The sequence below is a fragment of the Adiantum capillus-veneris genome, chromosome 4 (genome assembly GCF_014529385.1).
Source record: "Adiantum capillus-veneris isolate H3 chromosome 4, ASM1452938v2, whole genome shotgun sequence".
In the NCBI taxonomy this organism is placed as follows: domain Eukaryota; kingdom Viridiplantae; phylum Streptophyta; class Polypodiopsida; order Polypodiales; family Pteridaceae; genus Adiantum; species Adiantum capillus-veneris.
This window is the reverse complement of record NC_140934.1, coordinates 120,159,063-120,182,240: the sequence shown is the minus strand read 5'-3', so window position 1 is coordinate 120,182,240 and position 23,178 is coordinate 120,159,063. Positions and strand designations below refer to the sequence as shown.

The 23,178-nt window shown below is 44.0% G+C and overlaps 1 protein-coding gene across 1 annotated transcript in view; it reads left to right on the top strand.

The window, feature by feature from the left end:
• The first annotated feature begins 431 nt into the window (after positions 1-431).
• LOC147459901 (uncharacterized protein At3g49140-like) overlaps positions 432-23,178 on the top strand; it is a 34,744-nt gene continuing 11,997 nt past the window's right edge. Inside the window, exons 1-8 of the mRNA XM_086511079.1 lie at positions 432-600; positions 781-901; positions 13,060-13,306; positions 13,880-13,973; positions 14,059-14,126; positions 14,210-14,335; positions 14,516-14,668; positions 15,070-15,331. Of these exons, the coding sequence (XP_086367205.1) occupies positions 549-600; positions 781-901; positions 13,060-13,306; positions 13,880-13,973; positions 14,059-14,126; positions 14,210-14,335; positions 14,516-14,668; positions 15,070-15,331 (1,123 nt within the window). The 5' untranslated portion in view covers positions 432-548. The remainder of the gene's footprint in view (positions 601-780; positions 902-13,059; positions 13,307-13,879; positions 13,974-14,058; positions 14,127-14,209; positions 14,336-14,515; positions 14,669-15,069; positions 15,332-23,178) is intronic.

The window sequence follows — 23,178 nt, the reverse complement described above, 5'->3', positions numbered from 1 at the left end:
TATGATGTCCTTATGCAGAAATCATGCAATACAAAGAGTTATTTGCTTTAGATGTAGACAACATGATGCAACAATGAGAGTGGTCATGCAAGCATACCAAGTGCTTCCAACTTTTAAAGTTGCATCATTCACATAAAATCAAAGTTGCAAGGCAACAAAAATAACATCAATAGGAACAACAACAACAACGTTAAGTGCATTTGTGAGATTGGCCTATGGAGCTTTAGTAACAACCTTGATGATTTTGCAGAGTTGGGGACTCGTGAGTATGACATACGTACTCAACATGGGAGACCCTCCTTGTAATAGTTGTTAAGAGGAGTTTGACCAAAAGAGGGGGGTAGGGGATAACGCGACCTCCAATAGGAGGCCAAAATTTAACATCACTGGGAATGATTTTTGTTGCCTAAAAGGCATATTCTGTATGTTGCGGATATGGCCCGGAAAATGTAAGGAGAGAGAAGTGCGCCGTTAAGGCTGACGGAAGGAGAATTTGTGATATCTTCGCCTCCTGCCGTCTCCTGTCGCCTCTCTCTGCGTCCCTGGCCATGGCGGCCTCTGCTCACTTCGACTGCTCCTCCGCCAGTGGTTTTTTTCCAGGTAATTCTTCTGACTCTCGTCCATTTTCTTTTATCGCCAGGCATCGCATCCTTGTTCCTCCCAAACTCTGTATTTTACCTCATTTTTCGACTGTTTTCTGCCGTGGTCTCACTGTGTCGAGTTTTTTTCTACGATGCATTAATCGTCCACCTTGCATTAAACTGTTTTCCACCTTCTCAGGGAAGAGAGTACAAGAGAGTGGAGTTCTAGCCTGCCAAGCTGTTGCAGGAAATGCTTCCTGGAGGAATGCTGAAGGTGTTTCTTCGTCATTGAAAAGCAATTGGGGTTCCTCGATGGTTAGGTGAGTCCATATGTGTCTAGCTACTAATAGTTTTAGATAGCCAGTATGTCCTATTCACATGCAAGCTACGATCTTGTTCTCCTGTACTTAGGTGAGCTCAATTGCAGGTTTTCTATGCCGGTCTGCAAGTTTCTGCTAGATATATCTTGTTGAATAGGTTCAGTTGTATGTTATCCTACTGTCCTCTTGTAGCTGGGCTGGTAAAACAATATTAACAGCTTCAACCAGAAGGATGAACCTTGGATGTAGTTGCATATCGTTCTCTTGTATGATGTATTTTAACTGATCAATTTTGGTTAAAGTTTAAAAAAATCCTGAAGATGTTTCCTTCGGTCTGTCTGTGATCGGTGGATGGCAATCATGACGAGAATCTTTTTGAAAATGGCTCTCTCCTTGAGTTGATAGTGGTAATTGTTAGTATTTATCTTTGCATTTATGGTATCAAATTTTGCGAAGCTTGTTGCCTTCATTCACCAGCGGGAGTTGTAACTCCATCACATGGGAGGAGATTGTTCCAATGCAGTTGGATTAGGAGCAGCAGCTTGCGATCATAGTCAAGCAGCAGCTTGCGATCACGACTATGAATATGGGAAAAAAATGCTTTGCCACGATGCTTCAGATGCTAGTGGGAGGATGACTAGTGCTCGAAGGGAAAAAATGTTTTGCCGCAAGGCCAACAACATCAGATGCTAATGGGAGGATGACCAGTGCTTGAAGGGAAACCATGTACCATGGCATTGACTGGCCAACAACATACGCCATATCCTTCACTTCCCCATGTGAAGGATTTCTTTTAGAAGAACTTGCATCTTGTGGATGTGTTTTATTGCAAGTACTCCAGCACAATCTGCTCAAACAAAGAGACCTGCTACATGGGCGAATTTTGATTGCCGAAGGACGCCAAGAGATCTTATATCTTTTGTGACTGTAGAGTCCCCTCTTTCACATGTGGTGTCGACCTATTTTCTGATGAAGCTGAGCTTTGAAAAATATAAAATGCTATCATAATCATCCGTCATGTCAGCGCTTAATTCTATGACTACATGTACCATGAAATCTTGATTGGTCTGTTAGCAATGTTTATGTGAAATTGGTCTCATGCCACAAAGTGGACGAAGATACCACTTCTCGCTGTCTTCCTTCGAAGAAACATTGCCTTAAGTTGCTTGTGGGAGGAGGCTTCAATTGGGAGATAAACGTCCGATCTCCAGAAGCAAATCAACGCCAAAATTTGAATTTCAGAGTCCTGCCACATCATCTACTGTCAGTGAAATTCGTGGAAATCAGTATAGTGCCACGTGGTAGCCAACGTGATTTGGGGAAGTGCTCCTACGTTTGCCGCATCAACAACCCAATGCAAATTACAGATTGCTATACAGTTTGCCACATCATCATACCAGCGCAAAATTAGGGTTTAGGCCCCTCGGCCGGAATTTGCAGATTGGCGCAGTTCTTTAGTGACTTGATACGTTAGTAGTTTGTGACACTTCAGTTATGTGCCTTTTTGAAAGCATACCGGTCCTTGTAAGAACAGATAGAGCACGATGGCATTTCTGGATCCCATAGAGTATCTGCAATTCCTCATTGCCGAACTCCGCGACATACTCCCGAGTCATCGTCAATAGAATCTCCCGGTTCTGTAGAGCTTTCAACAGTTTCTGAACTACATATTGCCACCTCTGTTGCCTTAGGCAATTCCTTCTCCTTCGTCATTAGAAAGCTCAAGGGCTTCTACCTGACAACGTACTCAGTCCTTTATTTTGATCGGGGGAGTCTTTAGAAATATGGTCCAACCATCTAATGTTTATCCGTGCAACCACCTCTTTGCCACCATCGTTGCCACCACCTTCCCCACTGACATGTGGATACAATGGTTGGAGTTTTTTGCCTATCCCTACTATCCATATCCTTGCTTTGCACCGCATTAGCCCAAGGACTTCAAAGATGGCGAATCCATATTAAAATTTTTCACCTTTTCAAGGGCAAAAGATAGAAAGAAAGCCTTACAGTTTCTGCAACAGTTTAACATCTATGCTATGGAGAGCTACACTGAAGAGTCAAGATCTCTCGAGCCATTGGAATTCTCAAAGATAATGCTATGCAGTGGTGGAGCTCTATAGCTACCAAGTTGCATGCTCCAAGGACTTGGCAAGCTGTCAAGAATATTTTACCTAGAGCTACATGACATCCTTCTTTGAAGTATAGCTGTCACAAGACAAGCACCACGTGCCAATAGAAAAGAACGGACTGAATAGACTTTTAGCACTTCAATAACAACCAAATTGAAAGAGAGAGAGAGCACGATATGAGACGGGGAGTTGCGAAGTTCCACCTCAAGAGAGCACTGGCCCCAAACGCTGGCGCGCTGATTCGCAAAGTACAACAGCCGGGGAGCACCTCCTCTACAATCTGCGCACTGAACTGAAGAGCGCCAGAGAGGGCCCCTGAGGCTCATATTTAAAGGCCCGAAGCCTAAAAGCATCAAGTATGAAAAGCTGACCCCAAAAAAACACTTTTCTAAAATTTCGGGATTTTCCTAAAAATCCGCCGCGAATTGCGGAAGGTCTGTACAAGTGCCACGTCATCATATCTTGCTGTGCAAAGTCTTTTGAGTGTGTTCTGCTTTATTTTTAATGCCTTTATGTCACTTGGGCCCCATCGTACGGGGTCCCGTATGTTGGTGGGAACTCTTCTTTAAAAATAGGCCACTCGTCAAGACTTTGTAAGTCTGTAAAACTTCTTCTTCTTCTTTTTCTGCTTCTTCTTCTTAGTTTTAGGTTCTCGGCCGTGATGTGAAGGTTGGCTCTGTTCTTCAGTGACTTGACAGGTTAGCAGTTTGTGACAATAGCTTCTAGCTGAATGGGGTAACTTGAAAATGCTTGCCACAGAAACTTGCTAATATCTTTCTTCAAACTAATATCCTTGGAGGATCAATGCAAATGCTATACCATTGGATTGCCATCACCTTTACAAGAATATTGCTTGTCTAAACAAGTTACTACCAAGCAAGAGCTTATGGACCACGCCGAGGTTGGTTACAAGCTTATGAAAGGAAGATTGGAATTTGCTACCAAAGATCATTCGATGAATACTCAAAATCCTTGACCACAATGCATAAATTCTAGAATTTTTGTGAAAACTCGAGTTAACCGGCAAGACCTTGTTTTTGTTACGTGCACATGGCTCCGTGTGCCACATGGACATGCTTCATCGACTTTCAGAGCCAATTTTGTACTAATCTCTAGATAGGAGCGTCTAGTATCCTAGGAGGATTGGCACTGACAATTTTGAGTGTGCTTGCAGCTGCTTGCTGGACTTGCATGTCCAGATGAATTCATTAGATTAGGTTTTTGAGTTTTGGAACCCTCTTGCATAAATGGTTTGTACACACATTTTGACAGACGTTATTACACTTCTGTGGGCATCTGACATGACGTGCATGTAGGTCTAGGCTAGAGAAACGTGTTGGTCAAGTTCTTTCGTCAAATGGTTCATAGATCAGTGAGTTATTGCGCGAAACTCACATGTGCACATTTTCTCGACCTTTGCACGTTTTCTTGACTTGTCACTCAAAAAGTCAGTATAAAAGGAGCACCTGGCCTAGCGTTTCTTCAGAAGTTTCTAGCGCTGGTTGCAAATTAGCTAGTGTTTTCAGCCTCATAGGGCCCCTTGCGTTTTTGATCCACATTGCAGGAATTAGCCCAGCAGCCAGCGTTTTGGTGTTTTGGCCTAGCTCCCCGCCGGAAAAGCCGCGCATCTACTAACGCAATTTCCATGTTGCAACCCGGACATTTCGACAGTCCATCGAGCCTCTTCCTGGCCATTCCCTTGCCACATCAAGTGCTCCCATCGGTGTCCATCTGCTGCTGCGTTTTCAGCCCTGCTAAGCGCGTCAAATCTGCTGCATTTTTGCAGCCAGCCATCAGCCCTCATCCCTCTCACATCGGGAGCGCAATTCAGCCCCAGTTCTACCCCTTGGTGGCCATATGCAACCCCACATCGAGGTGGATCCAAAGGTGCATCAGATCAGCCCCAAGGGTGCTTCATTTTGAAGAGTTACCGCGGCGACATTCCTTAATTGAGTCAGTAAAGTTTGCTTTTGAGGTATTGCATGTGTGTGCATTCCATTTACGCAATCAAAAGCAAATACCACATTGACAACGGTGTAAGGGCCCTTCGGGTGTCGTTTCTCTCTCTCTCTCTCTCTTTGCATCGGGATGTGCACCATGTGCCAATGGAAAAGAACCGATTGAGAGAGGCTATTATCACTTCAACCAAGTTAACAGAAAGACAAAGGGAATCTACACGAGACATGTAGTGGCAAAGTTCCACTCCCAGAGTGCAATGGCCCCAAACGATGGCGCCCCTTTGGGTATTTCTTTATATTACTTCAACAGGGTACAACTCTATGGCTTTGCTTTGCTTCTCCACGCGGTAGAATGCGAGAGAGTGATCCCAGAACATATATTTAATGGCCTTGGCCATCCAAAAGCAATTACATGAAAAGCGTCAGCTTCGAAAAGTATCTAGTCCAAAAACTGAGCCCCAGAAGCTATCAGCGAAAATCACGAAAATCTGTACATTTATCACAAATGGTTGACGTATCGAGCCACTGAAGACCCCACGGGTGGGGGTTTTTGAGACTCAACCCTAGCCAACTTGTAGATCCCGGCTGAGGGGCCTAAGAGAGAAGCAGCAACAGAAGAAGCAAAAGTCTTACCAACTTATAGGTCCTCGCCGATTGGGGTAATTTTTAAAGGAAGTTCCTACCAACTTATGGGAGGGGGGCTACAAATAAAGCAAGACTAGTGCGTACACACACACAAATCATTCGTAAAAGATTATGACGTGGCAACTGTACGGACGCCAGCAATTTGCGTTGACATTAGCTGACTTCCGCGAATGCGATGCAGAATGCTGACGTGGTAGGTGTACGAATTTCTACGATTTTAGCTGCTGCCAGCTTTTGGGATCATATGCTTTTAACTAGATGCATTTCATGTATGGCTTTTTAAGAGGGCAAGGGCCTTTAAATACAGGGGCTTGGCGCCTTATCTGGTGTAAGTTACAGTGTAAGTGAACGTTGAACTTTGCTCAAGATGAGTGCTCCGAACTGTGCTCAAGGGTTCCTTTTACTTACGGAAGGGAGAGCCTTCCATTCCTTTAGTGAGAGAGTGCAATGATTGCAAACAAAGTGAAAGACACTGTGAATGAAGGTGCTGAGACTGAGAGAGAGATAGAGAGAAAAATACGACACCAGACTGTTGTCAAACCCTCCTTCAAGGGCCCCTCGCTCGAATGCGAGAGAAGTCTATGCTATTGATTGCACAAATCTGGTACAGAGGTGTTGATGCAAGTTCTTGATGCTATGATGCAATGATGATCTAAGTCGGTGACAATGTCGACGACGTGGGCGGCGGTGACGAGGCTAACGATTGTTGGCTGAAAATGCTGCTATATCTGGCTGAAAACGCTACTGTGTCGGGTTGGAAACGGGCTGTTGAAAACGCTAATGCTGGCTGATACAGTCTGCTGAAAACGTTGCTGCAGGTTGACAGAAAACGCTGATCTGCAAACGCTGGTTGGCTGATCTGCAAACGCTGGTGTAGGCTGATCTGCAACCGCTGAATGCTGAAATTCCTGGCGCTAGGGCTGAAGGTGCTTGTTGAAAACGCTGGTCTTGCTGAGGAGAAACACTAGAGGGCCTGCTGTCTACAGAGTCTGCGTTTCTTCTGCTTCTACTGAGTGACTACCGGTTTTCTTTCATATTAACTTAGCAAATTTACCTTACCCAGTTTCCCAACAAAGTCACTTATTAATAATAAGTGAAAAATGGATAAAATAGGGAAAATGGGTTCTGTGCACTGTAAAATGCTCATGATGGGTACTGACTGTCATGCCGATGATCATGTTGTGTGCAACCAGAGGATATTCAACTACTCTAAGTGCCTGGACATGCACGGCCTGCGCACAGGCTCACAAAGGTGCAAGATGCAAGGATTCTAGGTGCTAATCCTTAATTAAGTACTTAAACTCATGATTAAGACTTAAGAAACTTGAACTGTACTTGAGACAAGACTTAGAAGACTCTGTGTTTGATTGATTAAATGTGTGATACAAGGGCTCCTTATATAGGAGACGAAGAGACATAAATGAAAAGACACGTCTCTTGGTGAAGAGACATGACTTTAGACGTAAAGACACATCCTTTGGGCGAAGAGCTGCAACCATTGGGCGAAGAGTCGCACCCGTAGAGCGAAGGGGTGTTACCAGTTGTCGAAGGAGTGTGGCTTTTGGCGAAGAGGCACGTCTCTTGGGTGAAGGGGTGTGACCATCCAATCGCAGGGTCCTCCTTGGTATGGCACTTCGCGTATCTGCAACTAGGAGTAGATGTATTGCTGTTAACATAGTCACAATCGTGACATTCCCTCCCATTTAAAATGAGAGCCCGTGTCAAAGAAATGACTTCTGATGTTGATAGAACTCTGGAAAAGCATTGAATCTTCGAAAATCTTCAATCTTTGTGTCATTGGAAACCTTTCTCTTGAACCTTTTTTTAGAGGAATCTGGCATAATGAGGTTGACTGCAACAAGAGGTTGATCTTCAAAATTCTTTATGCGATATAAGATTTCTGGTTCAAAATCTTCCAGTAACTGCGAAATATTTGGGGAAGAGGAAATCTTCTCAAGGTACTCTTCAAATGAGGTAACTTCATCTTTATGAATCACTGGAGAGGATTTTGGCTTGAGACTGTAATCATCTTCCAATAATGAATCCCAAAATTCTTCATAATCATCTTCAAGAACTGTCACTTCATGACGTGCAATTGGCATATCATCATCCAGTAAAGAATCAAAGAAAGCATAGTCGTCTTCAGACTCAGAATCTGCAACTATCTTCTTATCTTTGTTTGGTAACGAAGTATCACTTTGAAAGACTTCTTGCTTGAAATCATCTTTGTCTTCAGCAATTGATTCAGGAGAAGTTAATGAATTAAAAAATTCATCAATAATAATATCTGCATCTGCATCGGAAATCATATTCTCTTTATAATCCACTGTATCATGTCGCTTGACTAGTACATGTGAGGCTTGAATCACTCTTTCCGCATGAGAAAGCCCGTGTAAAGTCAATTCACGTCCATCTTTAAACAAATTGATAGTATGTCCTCGAAAGCTAATTGCTGGATCATATTGGAATAAACCAAGAATCATGTCGTAATAAGATAAAGGCATGACTTCAAAATCCAGTTGATCTGCATAAGTTTGAATCTCGAACTGCAACTGTCGAACTATCTGATCACAAGTCAAAATTGATCCATCTGCTAATTCCACATCATATAAGTGAGATGTCTTGTGAGTTGGTAAGCCAAGCTGGTGAACTATCGAGCATCCGCTGTCCACCAAAAATTGATGGAACGACCATTGATAGCTCCAAGTAGGCTCAAAACTTGCTTTGAGAGAGGCTCCAAACTGAAGAATTGCAATGAGCATGCTTCATAAGAATAGTCGTATCCTCTGAGACTCGAATCGTATTGACCACAGATTTTCCTTTATCCTTAGCAGAATCTGGTTGTTCAACTCTTGATGATGTTTCCGTGTTTGAATTTCTTTTCGAATTAGACGGATTTGGTTTCTTTGGACATTGATACCATCTATGGTCACCACCGCAAATTGTACATAATTATTCCTTCTTTGAAGTCGAAGATCCATTTGATGAAGAGTCTTGCTTAGTATTGGAATGCCGATCTTGAGAAAAATCACGTCCTTTACTATGATCAAGTGGAGGAACATGTGAAGAAGATTTGCTTTGAGATTGTCGATCTTGAGAATAGAACCTTGAAGCTGAACAAGGTCGTGTTGCTTGCTGTCTGAACTGAGACTGATGTTGCTGACTTTGGCTATAGCTGTCTCTGCGATCGCGCTGTGAAAAGCGAGCGTTGTTTGAAGATCTATCACCAGGAAAAAAATTCCGTGTAGGGCACCGATTATCGCCAAGACGCTCCACATAGGCAATTGCAGCATCCAAGGTGGTAGGGTTGTATTTGTGCACATCGTCCTCCAGGTTGGGTTCGAGGCCGTCGATAAAGCTGTGAAGTTTATCAGAGGGACTAAGGGTCTCTATCTCCAGAGTTTGCCTTTGGAACTCTGAGATGTACGCGGCCAAGGAACCTGTTTGGCTCAGGCGGCGAAGAGAGGACCGGGCATAAAAATCCGCATTGGCAGGTTCAAACGCCTTGCGAATAGCACGTCGGAATTTATCCCAAGAAGGTGTGTTTTTACCATCAGCAACCGATCGTTGCTAACAAAGAAATGCTGTCCTTGAGCAGAGAACTAGCAAGTGCAACTTTTTTACTCTCGATCAAATCTGTGTTTGATAAGTAAACCTCCATTTTGAACAGCCATTGGTCTAGCACGCGCTTGTCGCGGCGACCATTAGACGATTCCGGCAGTTTAACATCAAGCTTCTTCTTCTGTGCAGCATTAAAATTTTTATAAAGTAATTGAAGTTCGCGATTGTTTACCTCTTCAGTTGGATCTGGTTCGTTTGGTTCGTCCATTGAAGCTTCGGAAGAAGGTGTTGAAGACGCTGCATTAGTAGTCTGAAAAACAGCAGGACGACTTCGAGAAGTGTTTTGCGTCTGCATCTCATCAAGCGAGTGTGAAGTGATGCGAGGCTTATGGAAAGTGTGGCCATCTGCTCCTTGATAAGGGTAAGGGCATCATCAGATTGACCACCTCCGTCCTGAGAATTCGGCATGGTTACGTCTCAAAGGGAACTTGAGAAAGTGCAAGTTTGGGTTCGGGAACAGGTCTTGGGACGGGTGCTTCTTGAGCGGAAAATCTATGTGGAATAAGTTCGCCCTCTGGAGTCTGGGAATTTCGCAAGGTCCAAGAGTTCAGGAGAGTAGACCGGCGATGGAATTTCCCCGGTAAAGTCCGGAACAGGAATTGGTTCGGGAATAGGCACATGTACAGGTTTAGAGATTGTGCTGGTGGTCTTTTTTTTTTTTTTTGGTTTTTCAACGTGGCCTTTGGGTAAATAATGCCAAGTTACCCCCTTTTGGTTGGCCACCCAATTTGGGCGGACAACTTAATAACTTAAGCTATTGTACTTTAAAGTAAATCTCCAGTGATCGTAAAATTCCAGCCATGCTTACGTTATGTCACTTTTTTTTTTTTTAATAAGTCACCTCTTTTGGCCGTCACCCCAAATTTTGGGCGGGCTGGTCACTTATAAGAACTTATAAGGCTGCTAATGTTCAGCCAGCGTAAAAACAATACAACAGCGTAACTTTCAGCCAGCGTTAAGTGAAACGGCAGCCCAGCGTAAATTCAAAAAGCCCATCCAGCGCGTAGAAAATAAAGTCCAGCCAGTGTGGGTGTCGCTTGGAGAATTTGCTGCCGCTTGGAAGATGTACCACTTGGGAGAGGGTGCAAAGCAAATTAACTCCGGCGAAAGGGTGCAATTCGGCCAGCTTTTCAGAATTTCCGCCAAAGGGTGCTCACACGAAGGGGTACTCAGATGAACAGGTACACCTTGGAGCTTGAAAAGGCACAGTCTTTCGCATTGACCCATGTAGCATCACGAGCATGACCGGTACGCTTACACACAGCCATGCTGCTGCCTCTTATCTTATGTAGTATGTATAATACTAGAACATAAGTAAATTTGGGTTACCTTATGCCGAGATGTGTGTGTATCACCACCTTTCTTCTGCTTCCATGCAACTCTGGGAAGGGCGGGAGAGGGTAGCGGCGAGGGTGAGAGGCTCACAACCTTCGGGTCTCGGGAATTTTTTTTTGCTATGATACCGTTGTAAGGATTCTAGGTGCTAATCCTTAATTAAGTACTTAAACTCATGATTAAGACTTAAGAAACTTGAACTGTACTCGAGACAAGACTTAGAAGACTCTGTGTTTGATTGATTGAATGTGTGATACAAGGGCTCTTTATATAGGAGACGAAGAGACATAAATGAAAAGACACGTCTCTTGGTGAAGAGACATGACTTTAGACGTAAAGACACATCCTTTGGGCGAAGAGCTGCAACCATTGGGCAAAGAGTCGCACCCGTAGAGCGAAGGGGTGTGACCAGTTGTCGAAGGAGTGTGGCTTTTGGCGAAGAGGCACGTCTCTTGGGTGAAGGGGTGTGACCATCCAAGCGCAGGGGTCCTCCTTGGTATGGCACTTCGCGTATCTGCAACTAGGAGTAGATGTATTGCTGTTAACATAGTCACAATCGTGACACAAGAAGTTAGAACACTTCCCAAGTTGACTTGAACCCTAGACCTGAAGTAGCTTGTCCACATGCACATAGGGTTAGATGTGCAGGTGACATCTGGCATTCAACCGGGAGGTGAAACAGAGTCGAGTCTGAGAGTTTCTGCCATTGTACTGAGTTGAAGAAATATAAAGAAATACCGAAATGGGTGCCAGGGTTTGGGGCCAATGCTCTCTTGGGGTGGAACTCTGCCACTCCCCGTCTCTTGTGTCGTGCACTCTCTCTCAGTTCAGTTGTTTTGAAGTGTTTAAAGTTGTCTGGTCTGTTCTTTTTGGTTGGCACGTGATGCCCTCCCGTTACAGTGGTATCAGAGCTCCAGTTGTGTGCTTTTCTGAAAGCATACCAGTCCTTTCAAAGAGCAAATAAAATGGAAGCTATAGAGTTGGATGAAGAAGAAAAGACACCCAAGAAAGAACCTGATCTTTTATCAAAGAATGTTTGTGTCCTTGCCCCGGACTTAACTAGCCACTCCCACCCTTAGTCCATTGCACATCGAGCTGCGCTTTCGCCTTCACCCCTTTGTCTTAAGGGGCATACATAGGCTATGAAGAACCCAAGACCACTTGCAAGAGGAGGAGAAGATGGAGTTCGGCTCAACGAACCCTACACATTGACGTGAGTGGATATTGATTCCGAAAATTTTGAAAAAAGAATTAAGTTTCTGGCAGAGTGGGTTATTTTGAAATGCTTGCCATGGAAACCCTAGCAGATTACAACTTGAAATTTATCGACATCTCTCAACAGGTGGCGAGTGGCTCTTCTCGGCAATTGTAATCATGAAGAGCACTAATAAAGGAATTCCACGAGTCTATACCTTGCACTTTCCTTTAACTGGGCTTATCCTGGATTCATCTAGGTATACTAATAAAGGAATACTAGTTCAGGGGCAGATCTAGGAGTGGAACTTTGCCACTCCGTGTTTCGTCTCAAGTGTGAACTTCTCTTTCAGCTCGAGTGATTAAAGTGCGTGCAGGTTTGTTCAGTTGTGCCAAAGTCCATTTTGAGCTGTTATTTTCCGTGGGCACTTGGTATGCTGATGGTTTCATGGGGATTAAACTTTGATACCTAGTTCTGCACCATTTTGCTTTCAACATCTCAGCATGCTGGGCACTTGGTATGCTGATGGTTTCATGGGGATTAAACTTTGATACCTAGTTCTGCACCATTTTGCTTTCAACATCTCAGCATGCTGGGCACTCTTTTAATTGCATGCACATTTCTGTTACGGCCCACCGGGGGTGTAACATAACAGTCACATTGCTGTTCATCTGCTTTTTCATTAGTTTGTGGTCTTAATAGACATGAAGATCTCGCATTGTGCAGAATTCCTTGGAGTTATGGACTCAATATTGTCTGAGTGCTGTTGATGTCTTGGTGTGTATGGCTCTATTGACTAGTTGTTGTTGAAAAAAGGCTATATGTTTATCACCTGCTTGATTCTAGGCTTCTTTATGACTGTGTCTAGCTTGAAGCTTTGAAGCCATGACAAACTCTTCATGCAATGATTGTGTGCTTATCGTTCACGTGTATGTGTTGGCAGGGGGGAAGCATGGGAGCATATATATTGATACCTTGCTATCTGTGAGGTTTTTGAGTTAACCCACAGATTTAAAGGAGAGGGAGGGATTGGGTTGGAGAGGGGAAGGGGAATTAGTGGGTTTGGGGTGGTAAGGAGGGCCAAAAGAGAAGGAGCAGGATGAGGGAGGGAGGGGTGAATGGCGCAGAGTTTGAGGGAGGTGGGAAGAGAGGGGGGGGGGGGGGGGGCATTCGAAGTGATGTAGAGAAATTAGGGTTGTGGGAGGTTTTGTTGTTGAATTTCCCATTTTAATTGTCAGTTTTGGGAAACTCTATTTAATGTTGTGCTTTTATCAGTTTGAGTGACAGGCATACATTTGGAACCTCTTCAGAACATGTCTTAGCTGCCCACAAGAGACATCAGTACAGAATACAGGTACGGGTTGCTGCAGATTATCCAGACTCAAAGCCTGATGCATCCTCTTATTTAGGGGATCTTGGGTACCATCCCTTAGAGGAAATATCGAGTCTTGAGAAGAAAACAGGTGTTGACCTAACTGAACGACGGCTTCCAGATGCAGAGATTGCACGAACAATCGCAGAGGTCTGTTTTCATCCCCTCTCAAATTGCTAATATTAAGAAGAGGGCGTTTCTCTGTTAGCTTATGATTGCACTCTAGATAAGCACGTACCATTGACATTTTCATTTTTCTTCTTCTACTGAACTTTGCTAATATTTGCAAGGAAGCCGTTTTGGATATTTGCCTGTATCTTTTGTTGATATTCCTCTACTGAACTTTGCTGATATTTGCAAGGAAGCCTTTTCGGATATTTTTGTCTGTATTTTTTTTGTTTAAGTTGGTGTCCTTTAATAGTCGAGAAGCCTGTTTCAGTTTAAGAGGCAGGAATTTCTTCAACAGGATTTTTTTCTCCCTCTTAATTGTGTGTAGTGCGCAAGCGTTCTAGTCATTATGGACCCTTCTCTGTCCGTATGCTCATATCTTTCTGAACTTCTGATGTGTATAAAATCGAGTTTTTAACTTTGACGCTCATTGTTGAAGATTGCTGTGTAGGTTTACCCAGGAAACTTTGATGATTAATTCTGTAAAAATGTTATAAAGTGGATGGAGACTGCAAAAATCCTTTTGATGATTGAGTCTCTGAGATTGTTATGTAGGCAAATGAGACTGCAATCCTTTTTGCCTCGTTATGGGACGATCAAGATCATATCTTTGGAACAGAAGTTGAGTACATCATCGATGATCGAGGAGGTTGTTACCATTTGATTGTTTTGAGATTAGTTGCCAGACAAATTTCATCTGGAGTGACCGAGATCTCTTATCTTTGTTCTTTCAGACTTTTATTTTCAGATTGACGATGATAGTGAGTTTCTGTCAACTCTCAACAGTCCAAGGACAAAGATGGTAAGAAGGGCTTCATAATCATCTGGCAGATTTTGAAGTATAAGAGTTATTGTTGAAGTTGATGATTGGGAAATTTTCTTCAGAAAGTGGCAATAGGTTATGAAAGCATTGAAGAATGGATATTAGAACAGCAAGAAGCCCATGAAAATCCTGTATCAGAGCAACCTCAAAAAGTTGATTCGAATCATGATGAAGATGAAGAGGAGGAGGTGAGGTACAGAAGTTTGCACTTGCACCAAGTTTTTTACGCATTTCACACAATTTCCTTCTTATTTTTCATGCCCTGTTTTGTTTCCGTAGGCTTTGCTTGCATTTTGCATATGTCCATGAGTCGGTGGGGCTTGCAACAGATATTTCAAGTCACTCTTTCTACTTTATGCATGTTGCAGAGGTGGGCCATTATTGCTGCAGATGGTACCGAGTATGTTTTAGAGGAGATACTGGACGAGCAACAATCGCCTGAGGAAACTCTAGGAAACTGGAGCGGGCTTGACACCCTTGAGGGTGTTCATCCTCTTGACTTTGCAAATGCATTATCTACGGTATGTATTCAATTGCTGATTTTTTTTTCTTTGGTTTTAAGTTTGTGATGGTAAGAGCAAGTGAGCTGTAATTCAGAGTAGCTTTTGCACTCTCAACTGCCTTGTTTAGTCAATGCTCTAAATCAGTTAGTGATGAGAGCATTCAAGGATGAATATGCTACCTGTTACTGTAGGGTTTGATGTGTGCTCATTTTGGAATAATTGCCTTACTTAAGCACCAATCTATAAAGCTACCCTCTGCATCATTACACTGTGGTGTCTGATCTGTGCTCATTTTAAATTTACTGCCTTACTTAAGCACCAGCTTGTAAAGCTACCCCTCTGCATCAGTAGGAAGAGTTACAATTGCTGCAGTATGATCATCTGTACTAAAAGGATTTTGGTTTGTGTGCGCGCTTAAGGCTGCTTTGGCTGATGACAACGAGAAAGTTGATAAGCCGTCTCAGAGCCTGAGAATTGTGGGTGAAGTGCGGCGCTTGAGCGAGGAAGAAGAGGAGTATGTAAGCAAGCTTTGTGAGGACCGATTTACTGGTGAAGAGGAGGAGGACGAGGAAGAGGATGATGATGATGATGATGATGATGAGGAGGAGGAGGAGGAGGAGGAGGGGGAGGAGGAAGCAGGAGAAAGCATTGACATTTCAGCTGAGATATTGGAAGAAACAGGTATCTCGTTTTTTCTCTTATGCATATTTGCATTTTGTTATTACATTTTCCGATTTTCCTCTACAAAAGTCTACATGCTATGACCAAGAAGGTACATCAAAGAATGACAGTTTGAAACCTCGAGTAAAATGGTGATTTGGAAAACAGGTAGATGTGGCTTTAGCAAGGGAAGCTCTTGTGGCTTGTCCTCATTTTCCACTATTGGTAGATTTGTTTCCTGAGGCTATCATCTTTATCTTTACTGTAAATATCCTTTGCATCTCATTTTCAGTTAAGTAAACAACATTGTGTAGGAAACTGTTGAGTTTCCTGTATGGATGCCCTTCTCAAACTGGGAGAACCTGATTGTGCATTTGAATGAGTGCCTTCGGGTGGTGCTGTGTTGCTACTAGCAAGAGCACCCTAAAGTAATCATGTTTGAGCTTTAATAACGTCATCACTGGTGCAGCATGATAGCATTAGCCTTGCAAAATTAGAGCGAAGTGTGCTGACTCAAAGTCACATGTGGGCGAGAGAAACCAGAGTGATTGTTCTCAGGAGTGCATCTCTCCTGAGAGCAGGTTGTCTTAATTCCCTTCTGTCATAAAGTGATTACGTGGCATGCCCAACTGTAAGAGAAAAGGCCGAAGTGGACGAGAAACTGAAACTTGAAGAGCCTAAACAAAAGTGATTAGGGGTTTTAATAAAAACCTAACCCTACCCAACGTATGGAGCATAGGTTGAGGGGCCTAAAAACCTAAAAACATCTAAAGCTTGACCTCTGGCTGATTTCCGTAAATTGTGCTGACAATGATGATGTGTCAGTTGTATGGATTCTTGTGTTTTGCGTTAGCTGCAGTTAAAGCTGTTTTTCACATGCTTTTGGGTGTTTATGCTTTTGGATCAGATGTCTTTGGGGCTCTGCGTTTGGGCATTCCTTGTAAGTTTATAAGTGCCCTTAGGGCCTCTCTTTTGAGAGCATTTGGATGTAGAGTCTCGGAGAGAGTTGGACCCTTGGGAGTTGGTACTTTGCGAAGTGAAATAATAAAGAATTACCAAAAGGGTCGCCAGTGCGTCTTGGCTCGGGACTCCACCGTCCCTTGTCAACTCTCCTTCTCTCTCTATCTAAGTTCAGTGACTTTGCAGTTTCTGTTGTCGGTACTTAGAGTCAGTGTCTATTGAAGTGGTTTATGGCTTATGTTTGATTTTGCAGGCGTAGTTGAGGGCGATTACAATTCTTTCAAGAGGGGGGCATGTCACAAAATGATGACGTGGCAACACTGCATGGACACATACACAGTGACCCTGCGGCAGAAGTGCCACGTGGTAGCAATTTTGATCAACAAAGGCTTGATAGCACCCTTGCGTGCAAGAAGAGAGAATGCGTACACTAATGATGAGTGGGATGACTTGAATGAGCGTGCTATGGCGACCATTCGCCTACACCTTGGTGTATCCATTTACTTTACCATAATGGATAAGACCAATGCCAAAGATTGATGGGATGCTCTATGTCAGGCTTAGGATGGCAGTAACGCCTCGAACAAGGTTTTCTTGATGAACAAATTGATGCGCATGAATATGAAAGAGGGCACTAATGTTAGTTCTTAGTTGAACGAGTTCAACAATGTGTATTCACAACTTACATCAAAAGGTCTCAATTTTGATGATGAAATGAAGGCCATTTTCTTGCTATGTTCACTACCATTTTATGGGATACCTTCAACACAGCCATAAGCAATTCTGTGCCTAATGGCAAGCCGCGGTCGTCCTCAGGATCGCAGGCAAGGTCGTAGCAAGAGTCGTGGCAAAGACAAGAGAAATGTTGAGTGTTACTACTGCCATAAAAAGAGACACTTGAAGAAAAATTGCGGCACAATGCAGCGTGATAAAGGCAAAGAGAAAGCAAAGTCTGACAAACCTAAAAGCAGCGTGAAGATTGAAGAGCTTAATGTGGTTAAGTCTCCGGCCATTGAGACAGTTTCTGATGTGCCAAATGATGTGTTGATTTTCACGTGGAATCTGAGTCCTGATGCATTGTTAGCTCTTGACGAGTGTTATGCGCAGAATTGGATTGTGGACTCAGGTGCTAGCTTTCACGTGACTCCTCACAAGGAGTGGTTTTCTACATACACTGCCACACATGGCATGGTGAGGCTAGGCAATTCTTGTGAGCTTGATATATACGGTGTGGGCAACGTCAAGTTTTCTATGTGCAATGACACTGAGTTTATGGTGCATAATGTCAGATATGTACCCAAATTGACAAAGAGTTTGATGTCAGTTGGATAGCTAGATGATTTGGGTTACACTACCATATTTGCTCATGGTTCTTTGATTATCAAGAAGGGAAATCTGGTCATGCTTAATGTCAGAGGACGAGCACCACGTGTCAATAGAAAAGAACAGACTGAACATACTTTTAGCACTTCAATAACAATTGAACTGAAAGAGAGAGAGAGCACACGCGACACAGAGTGGCGAAATTCCACCCCAGAGAGTATTGGCGTCCCTTTCGGTGTTTCTTTATATTACTTGAACTCAATACAATGCCGGTACTCGCGCTCTGACATTCTCACTCAAGCGTGTCAGAGACTGAGCCCCCTGCACTTATTCAAAGGCCCTTGGCCTTGAAAAGCAGTTTACATGAAAAGCCTTGAAACTTAAAAGCAACTGGCGCAAAAGCAGATGCTCACAAGCTGCTTGCGCAAAAGCAGAATTCCGTAAAGCTTTGCCATGTCAGCAATCAACGCAAAATGCGAAAACCCGACTACAACTCTGCCACGTCAGCATGTCAACGTAAAATCCGAAAATCCGTACAGGCTGTGAGCGTGAATTCCGAGAATCCGTACAGGTTGTCACGTCATCTTCTCCGCGCGTTTGTGTGTATGGACTTTCTTTATTTTAATGTCTTTATGTCACTTGGGCCCCATCAGACGGGGTTCCATAAGCTGGTGGGACTTCAACTTCTTTTGCTTCTTAGGGTTTAGGCCCCGTGGTCGGGATCTGCAAGTTGGCTTAGGTCTTTAGTGGCTTGACATGTCAGCAGTTTGTGACATCCCCTCTTCTTGAAAGAGAGTAATCGTCCGCAGTTACAGCATATCTGCAAAATAACTCAAGTTAGCTAAAAAAATTTCCGAGGGACATTTTAAGGAACAATCAGTTTGCTCTTTTTCTTTGTTAAGGAGTTGGCTTCTTCTTTCGGCTCTTTTGTTAAGGAGTTGGCCTCTCCTTTCGTCCATATGGGAATTCTTAATATTTAAGCGTAGTAAAATTAGCCATCATACCCAGACTGATCTTCCATGGGTGTCTTGATCCACTAAAATTACATACCCAGGCAATCTCATCCAATTAGGAATATTCAGTGGTTGGCACATCACAATGCAACACAAATGCTCACATATGCATGTTACAAGACACAACGAACAACGCCGCCGAGTACTCCCTCGAGACGAATGATCTGCGGTATGAAGCTACTCAACAACTACCTCGTCACTCCCCCCGCAAATAACCTAAAAAGGTCCGAGCCCTGAGCTCAAAAGACTGTACAACCAAATAGTCCCCAGACCGCACTCTGCGTCGCTTGGAGGTTCAAGCATACAACCAAACGCTCCCAGACATTGCTCTACGTCATTCGGAGGTTTTCTAGCATACAACGGAACGCTCCCCAGACATCGGCTGCGTCGTTCCAAGGTTTTCAAACATACAACGAAACGGTCCCCAGACATCGGCCTGCGTCACGAGGACGTGGCAATTGCTAACTTGAGTTGTTGGTTTCTTTCCGATGATTTTTGTTTAATTTTTGAGACCCTCTTTTTGAAGTTGCAAATAACCGGACATTGTATGGCCAGTGTGAAACGGTCAACGACCGAGAGTTTCACCCGCAGTCGAGAAGGGCAGGTCACCATGAGTTGGTCGGGCTAATCGGCACTGGAATCCAAGCAATAAAAGGGTGTCTAGGCTCAGTTCAAAGTCATTTAGGCCCCTCGCGACACTTATAAGTTGGTGGGTACTAGGGAATTAACTCAAAAGAGGCAAATTGGACACATGGCGGCTCCAGATGCATCTGCTAGATCTGCATGAAGAGGGGGCGCCTTGCCCAAGAGAGAGAGGGCTGATTTTTGTACATTAAGTGTGTGCTACAATGTATGTGAGTAGTGGGTGCAGGTGCTCACAGCTTTAATGGAAAGCTTGCCTTCTCCCTTGCTCTATGTAGCGCGACGATTTGCTCTGGTGCATCTCTCTCTCCCCTTTGCACATATGGTAATGTCCCACTAGTTGGGCTTCTCAGATGACTATGTACAATTTTGGGGGTTTATGCGTGTTTGCCAAGGCAAGAGCCTTCTGTACAGGAACCGGATTAGCTAATCGTTAATCCCCTTCAAGTACACAATTCCATCGCGAAGGAATGCGAAAACGGAGAGTTTTCTTGCGTGAAAGCTCGTCTGATTTGAAAGGGAACTATCCCATTGAGTGCGGGAGCACCTAAGACACGCGTAGGGGTGCTTCTACGCGTGTTTGCTCCGCTCAAAACGGTCCAAAACAGAGAATTACAGCTTTTTGTGTTTTTCTGTAGGTTTAGGGTTTCGCACCTAAACTGCAAGGAATTGCCAAGGGAGCCTCGGAAAGGCCTTGGGATGCGTGTACAGGGTAGTAGGCACCTAACAGTGGCAAAACAGAAAATTACAGCATGCTGAAATTGACATGCAGCTCACTGGAAAGCTTCCATACCGCAAGGGAAAGGGTCCTGGACGTGTACTTTTGACCTACAGGGATTTTCGCGTCGTTATGTTGGCGAAATTGGGTCAAAAACCTGTAATTACAGCCATGGACAGGATTGGACAGCTTGGTGAGGGTTAGCTGGAAGCGTTCGGATCGTTTATTTGTCAGGGGAGCCTTGGGAAAGCATTGGGTGCTTGCAGAGGACTATTTAGAGAGATTTCCCGCGAGGAATTTCGTCTAATTCAAGGGGCAAGAGACCCTACAAGTGCGAGAGCTCGAGGGCTACCCAGAAAAGTGATCGGCACGCGGATCGGAGCGACAAACAGAGAATTCAGTGAGCTGCAATTTCTCGCCAGGTTTTGCAAAGGGCTCTAAAGTGCGTGGAAAGTCATTGTTTGCTTGGAATTTTGTCCGTGGAGACTTCTACTGTGGTTATGCCCGATAAAAGTGGGACAACTTATAGAAGTTTACAAGTTTTTCGCAAGTATAATAAGAATAAAGAAATACCGAAAGGGGCGCCAGTCTTTGGGGCCAACAAGGTGTCGTTGTCTGCTTGGTAGTGCGCTAGCTGTCAAGCCGTGGCTTGTCTTGAAGTGTTGAATTCCAGTCACAGGTTTATTCATGAAGTTCCTTCGTGTCATAGAGTAAAAGTAAAGAATTTCGGGTGAAAGCCAAAGTCCACCGCCCTACGAGCCGGTTTCATGGTTCCGTTGCCCTGGGACAAAATCACTTAGAAGTGAGCCTCGATTGGTTTGGTGAAGACACAAAGCACAGGAACTTGGAATTATACTATGGCTGACAGGACGGATGACACTAGGGAAGAGGGTTCCTCTTCACAGGACAGACAGGAAATTCCAAATGTTCGCCTTGCCAAAAAGTGGTCAAATTAGGGCTGATTTTCTGTCGCGTTTTTAGGGTTTGCAAGTATGAACCAAGATGAGATAGGGAGAGGTCTCACGGTGGTAGATTGGCCACTAGATCTCCTGCGGGAGTGATGTGGGTCTGCCAGGTGACACGTTGCTCGCTGATTCTCTGAGGCGATTGCTTGGATTCTTTGACGCATTGGTAAATCATCTTGAAATTTGAGTTTGCTTGGTCGTGGGTGGTACGTCACAGTATTGTGGAATTATGCTCGTTTGCAGAGGCAAGAGCCTCTTGCATAGGTAAAAGTTAAGGGACAAGCTGCTAGATGCTATTTGGTGAAGTTCAAGGACCATCCACCTATGGATGCAAAGTGGATGGAAGAGCATGAACTGTCAGAGTCACCAAATGTATTGCAGCTTTACCTTGAGGCCTTTGGGTTACTGTGTCACGTGACACATCCAACCCTCTGTGTTCGTGGACAAGCTACACCATAGCAAGGTTTCCGTCAAGTCCAGTCAAGTTAGATTAGAAGTGATCTGACACTTTTGTGAGTCTATTCGTAGACCCTGCATGCTCATTCACTTAGCTTAGATGCATATCCTCCGGTTGCACATAGCATGATCATCAGTATTCCCTTCAGAGTCCATCAGATTTAGTCAGGGGAATTTTCCAGTGCATTTAGCCTATTTTCCTATTTTTGGTTATTTTCACTTATTATTTTTTAATTAACTTTCCAACAAAAGTAGGTAGGGCAATTTTGCTAAGTTAATATATAAGCAAACCGAAGTTCACACTTTCTGGCAGAAGAGGCAACAGGAGCTTCCCGCTCAACAGGCAACTTCTCAGCAGTACCCCCCTCAGCAGTAGACCCTCGCCATCCACTCCTTCCCTTTGGCGTTTCCTCCCAGCAAGCCATCGTCTACAAGTCCTCTTGCCTGGCGTTTTCCAACCTCAGCAGATACATCCCAGGCAACGTTTTTCAGCCTTGACAACAACGCCAACATCACTTGCAGATTCAGCGTTTTTTCAGCCTTGTCAAAAACGCCAGCTCAGTAGTAGCAAAAACTCAGAATTCAGCAGTTGGATTCTCGCAGTTTTCAGCCTATGACACAGTAGCAGATCAGCCCATAGACGGTTGCAGATGTTCCCCCCATTTTCAGCCATAAAAACGCAGCAAAACAGTCATTTTCAGCCACCGAAACAGTCCCCGAATTCAGCAATTAGAAGATCCCAGATTTCAGCCACCAAGTCGTCGTCGTCATCACCGTCGTCGTCATCGGCATAGTCCCATTGCATTGCATACGCATTATACACCTTTGTGCAATCAAGTTAGACCACTCTCGCCGACGAGAGTGGGGCCTTCGGAGGAGGGTTTTACAACCTCTCGGGTGTCGTATCTCTTCTCTCTCCTTCTCTCAGTCTCATTCACTTGCACGCACAATATCCACTCACTTTGTTCGTGACCACAACACTCTACAAGACGGAAAGCTCTCTCTCTCCCTAAGAACTAAAAGGAACCTTGAGCAATAAAGATCACTAATCTTGAGAAAATACAACATTCATTCCGCTGCACCTTACATACAGCCTACATATGCCCCAATCCAATGTCTGCAAAGGAGGGGTAATGATAGAGCAAGCATATCAAATGTACTTATGGATTCAGTGCAGTAGACAAAAGTATGAAGGTCTCATTAAGTCATATGTACACATGTTTTGACAGTCTTTCTTGCGGATACATGCAATGATAAAGGGTGCTTACCACACAAGATCATCTACGGCATATATATATATGTCACGCAATCGAGGACGTTTGCGATTTTAAGAGGGCACTATGTCACGAGGACGTGGCAATTGCTAACTTGAGTTGTTGGTTTCTTTCCGATGATTTTTGTTTAATTTTTGGGACCCTCTTTTTGAAGTTGCAAATGACCGGACATTGTATGGCCAGTGTGAAACGGCCAAGGGTCGAGAGTTTCACCCGCAGTCGAGAAGGGCAGGTCACCACGAGTTGGTCGGGCTAATTGACACTGGAATCCAAGCAGTAAAAGGGTGTCTAGGCTCAGTTCAAAGTCATTTAGGCCCCTCGCGACACTTATAAGTTGGTGGGTACTAGGGAATTAACTCAAAAGAGGCAAATTGTTGGACACATGGCGGCTCCAGATGCATCGGCTAGATCTGCATGAAGAGGGGGCGTCCAAGAGAGAGAGGATTGATTTTTGTACATTAAGTGTGTGCTACAGTGTGTGAGTAGTGGGTGTAGGTGCTCACAGCTTTAATGGAAA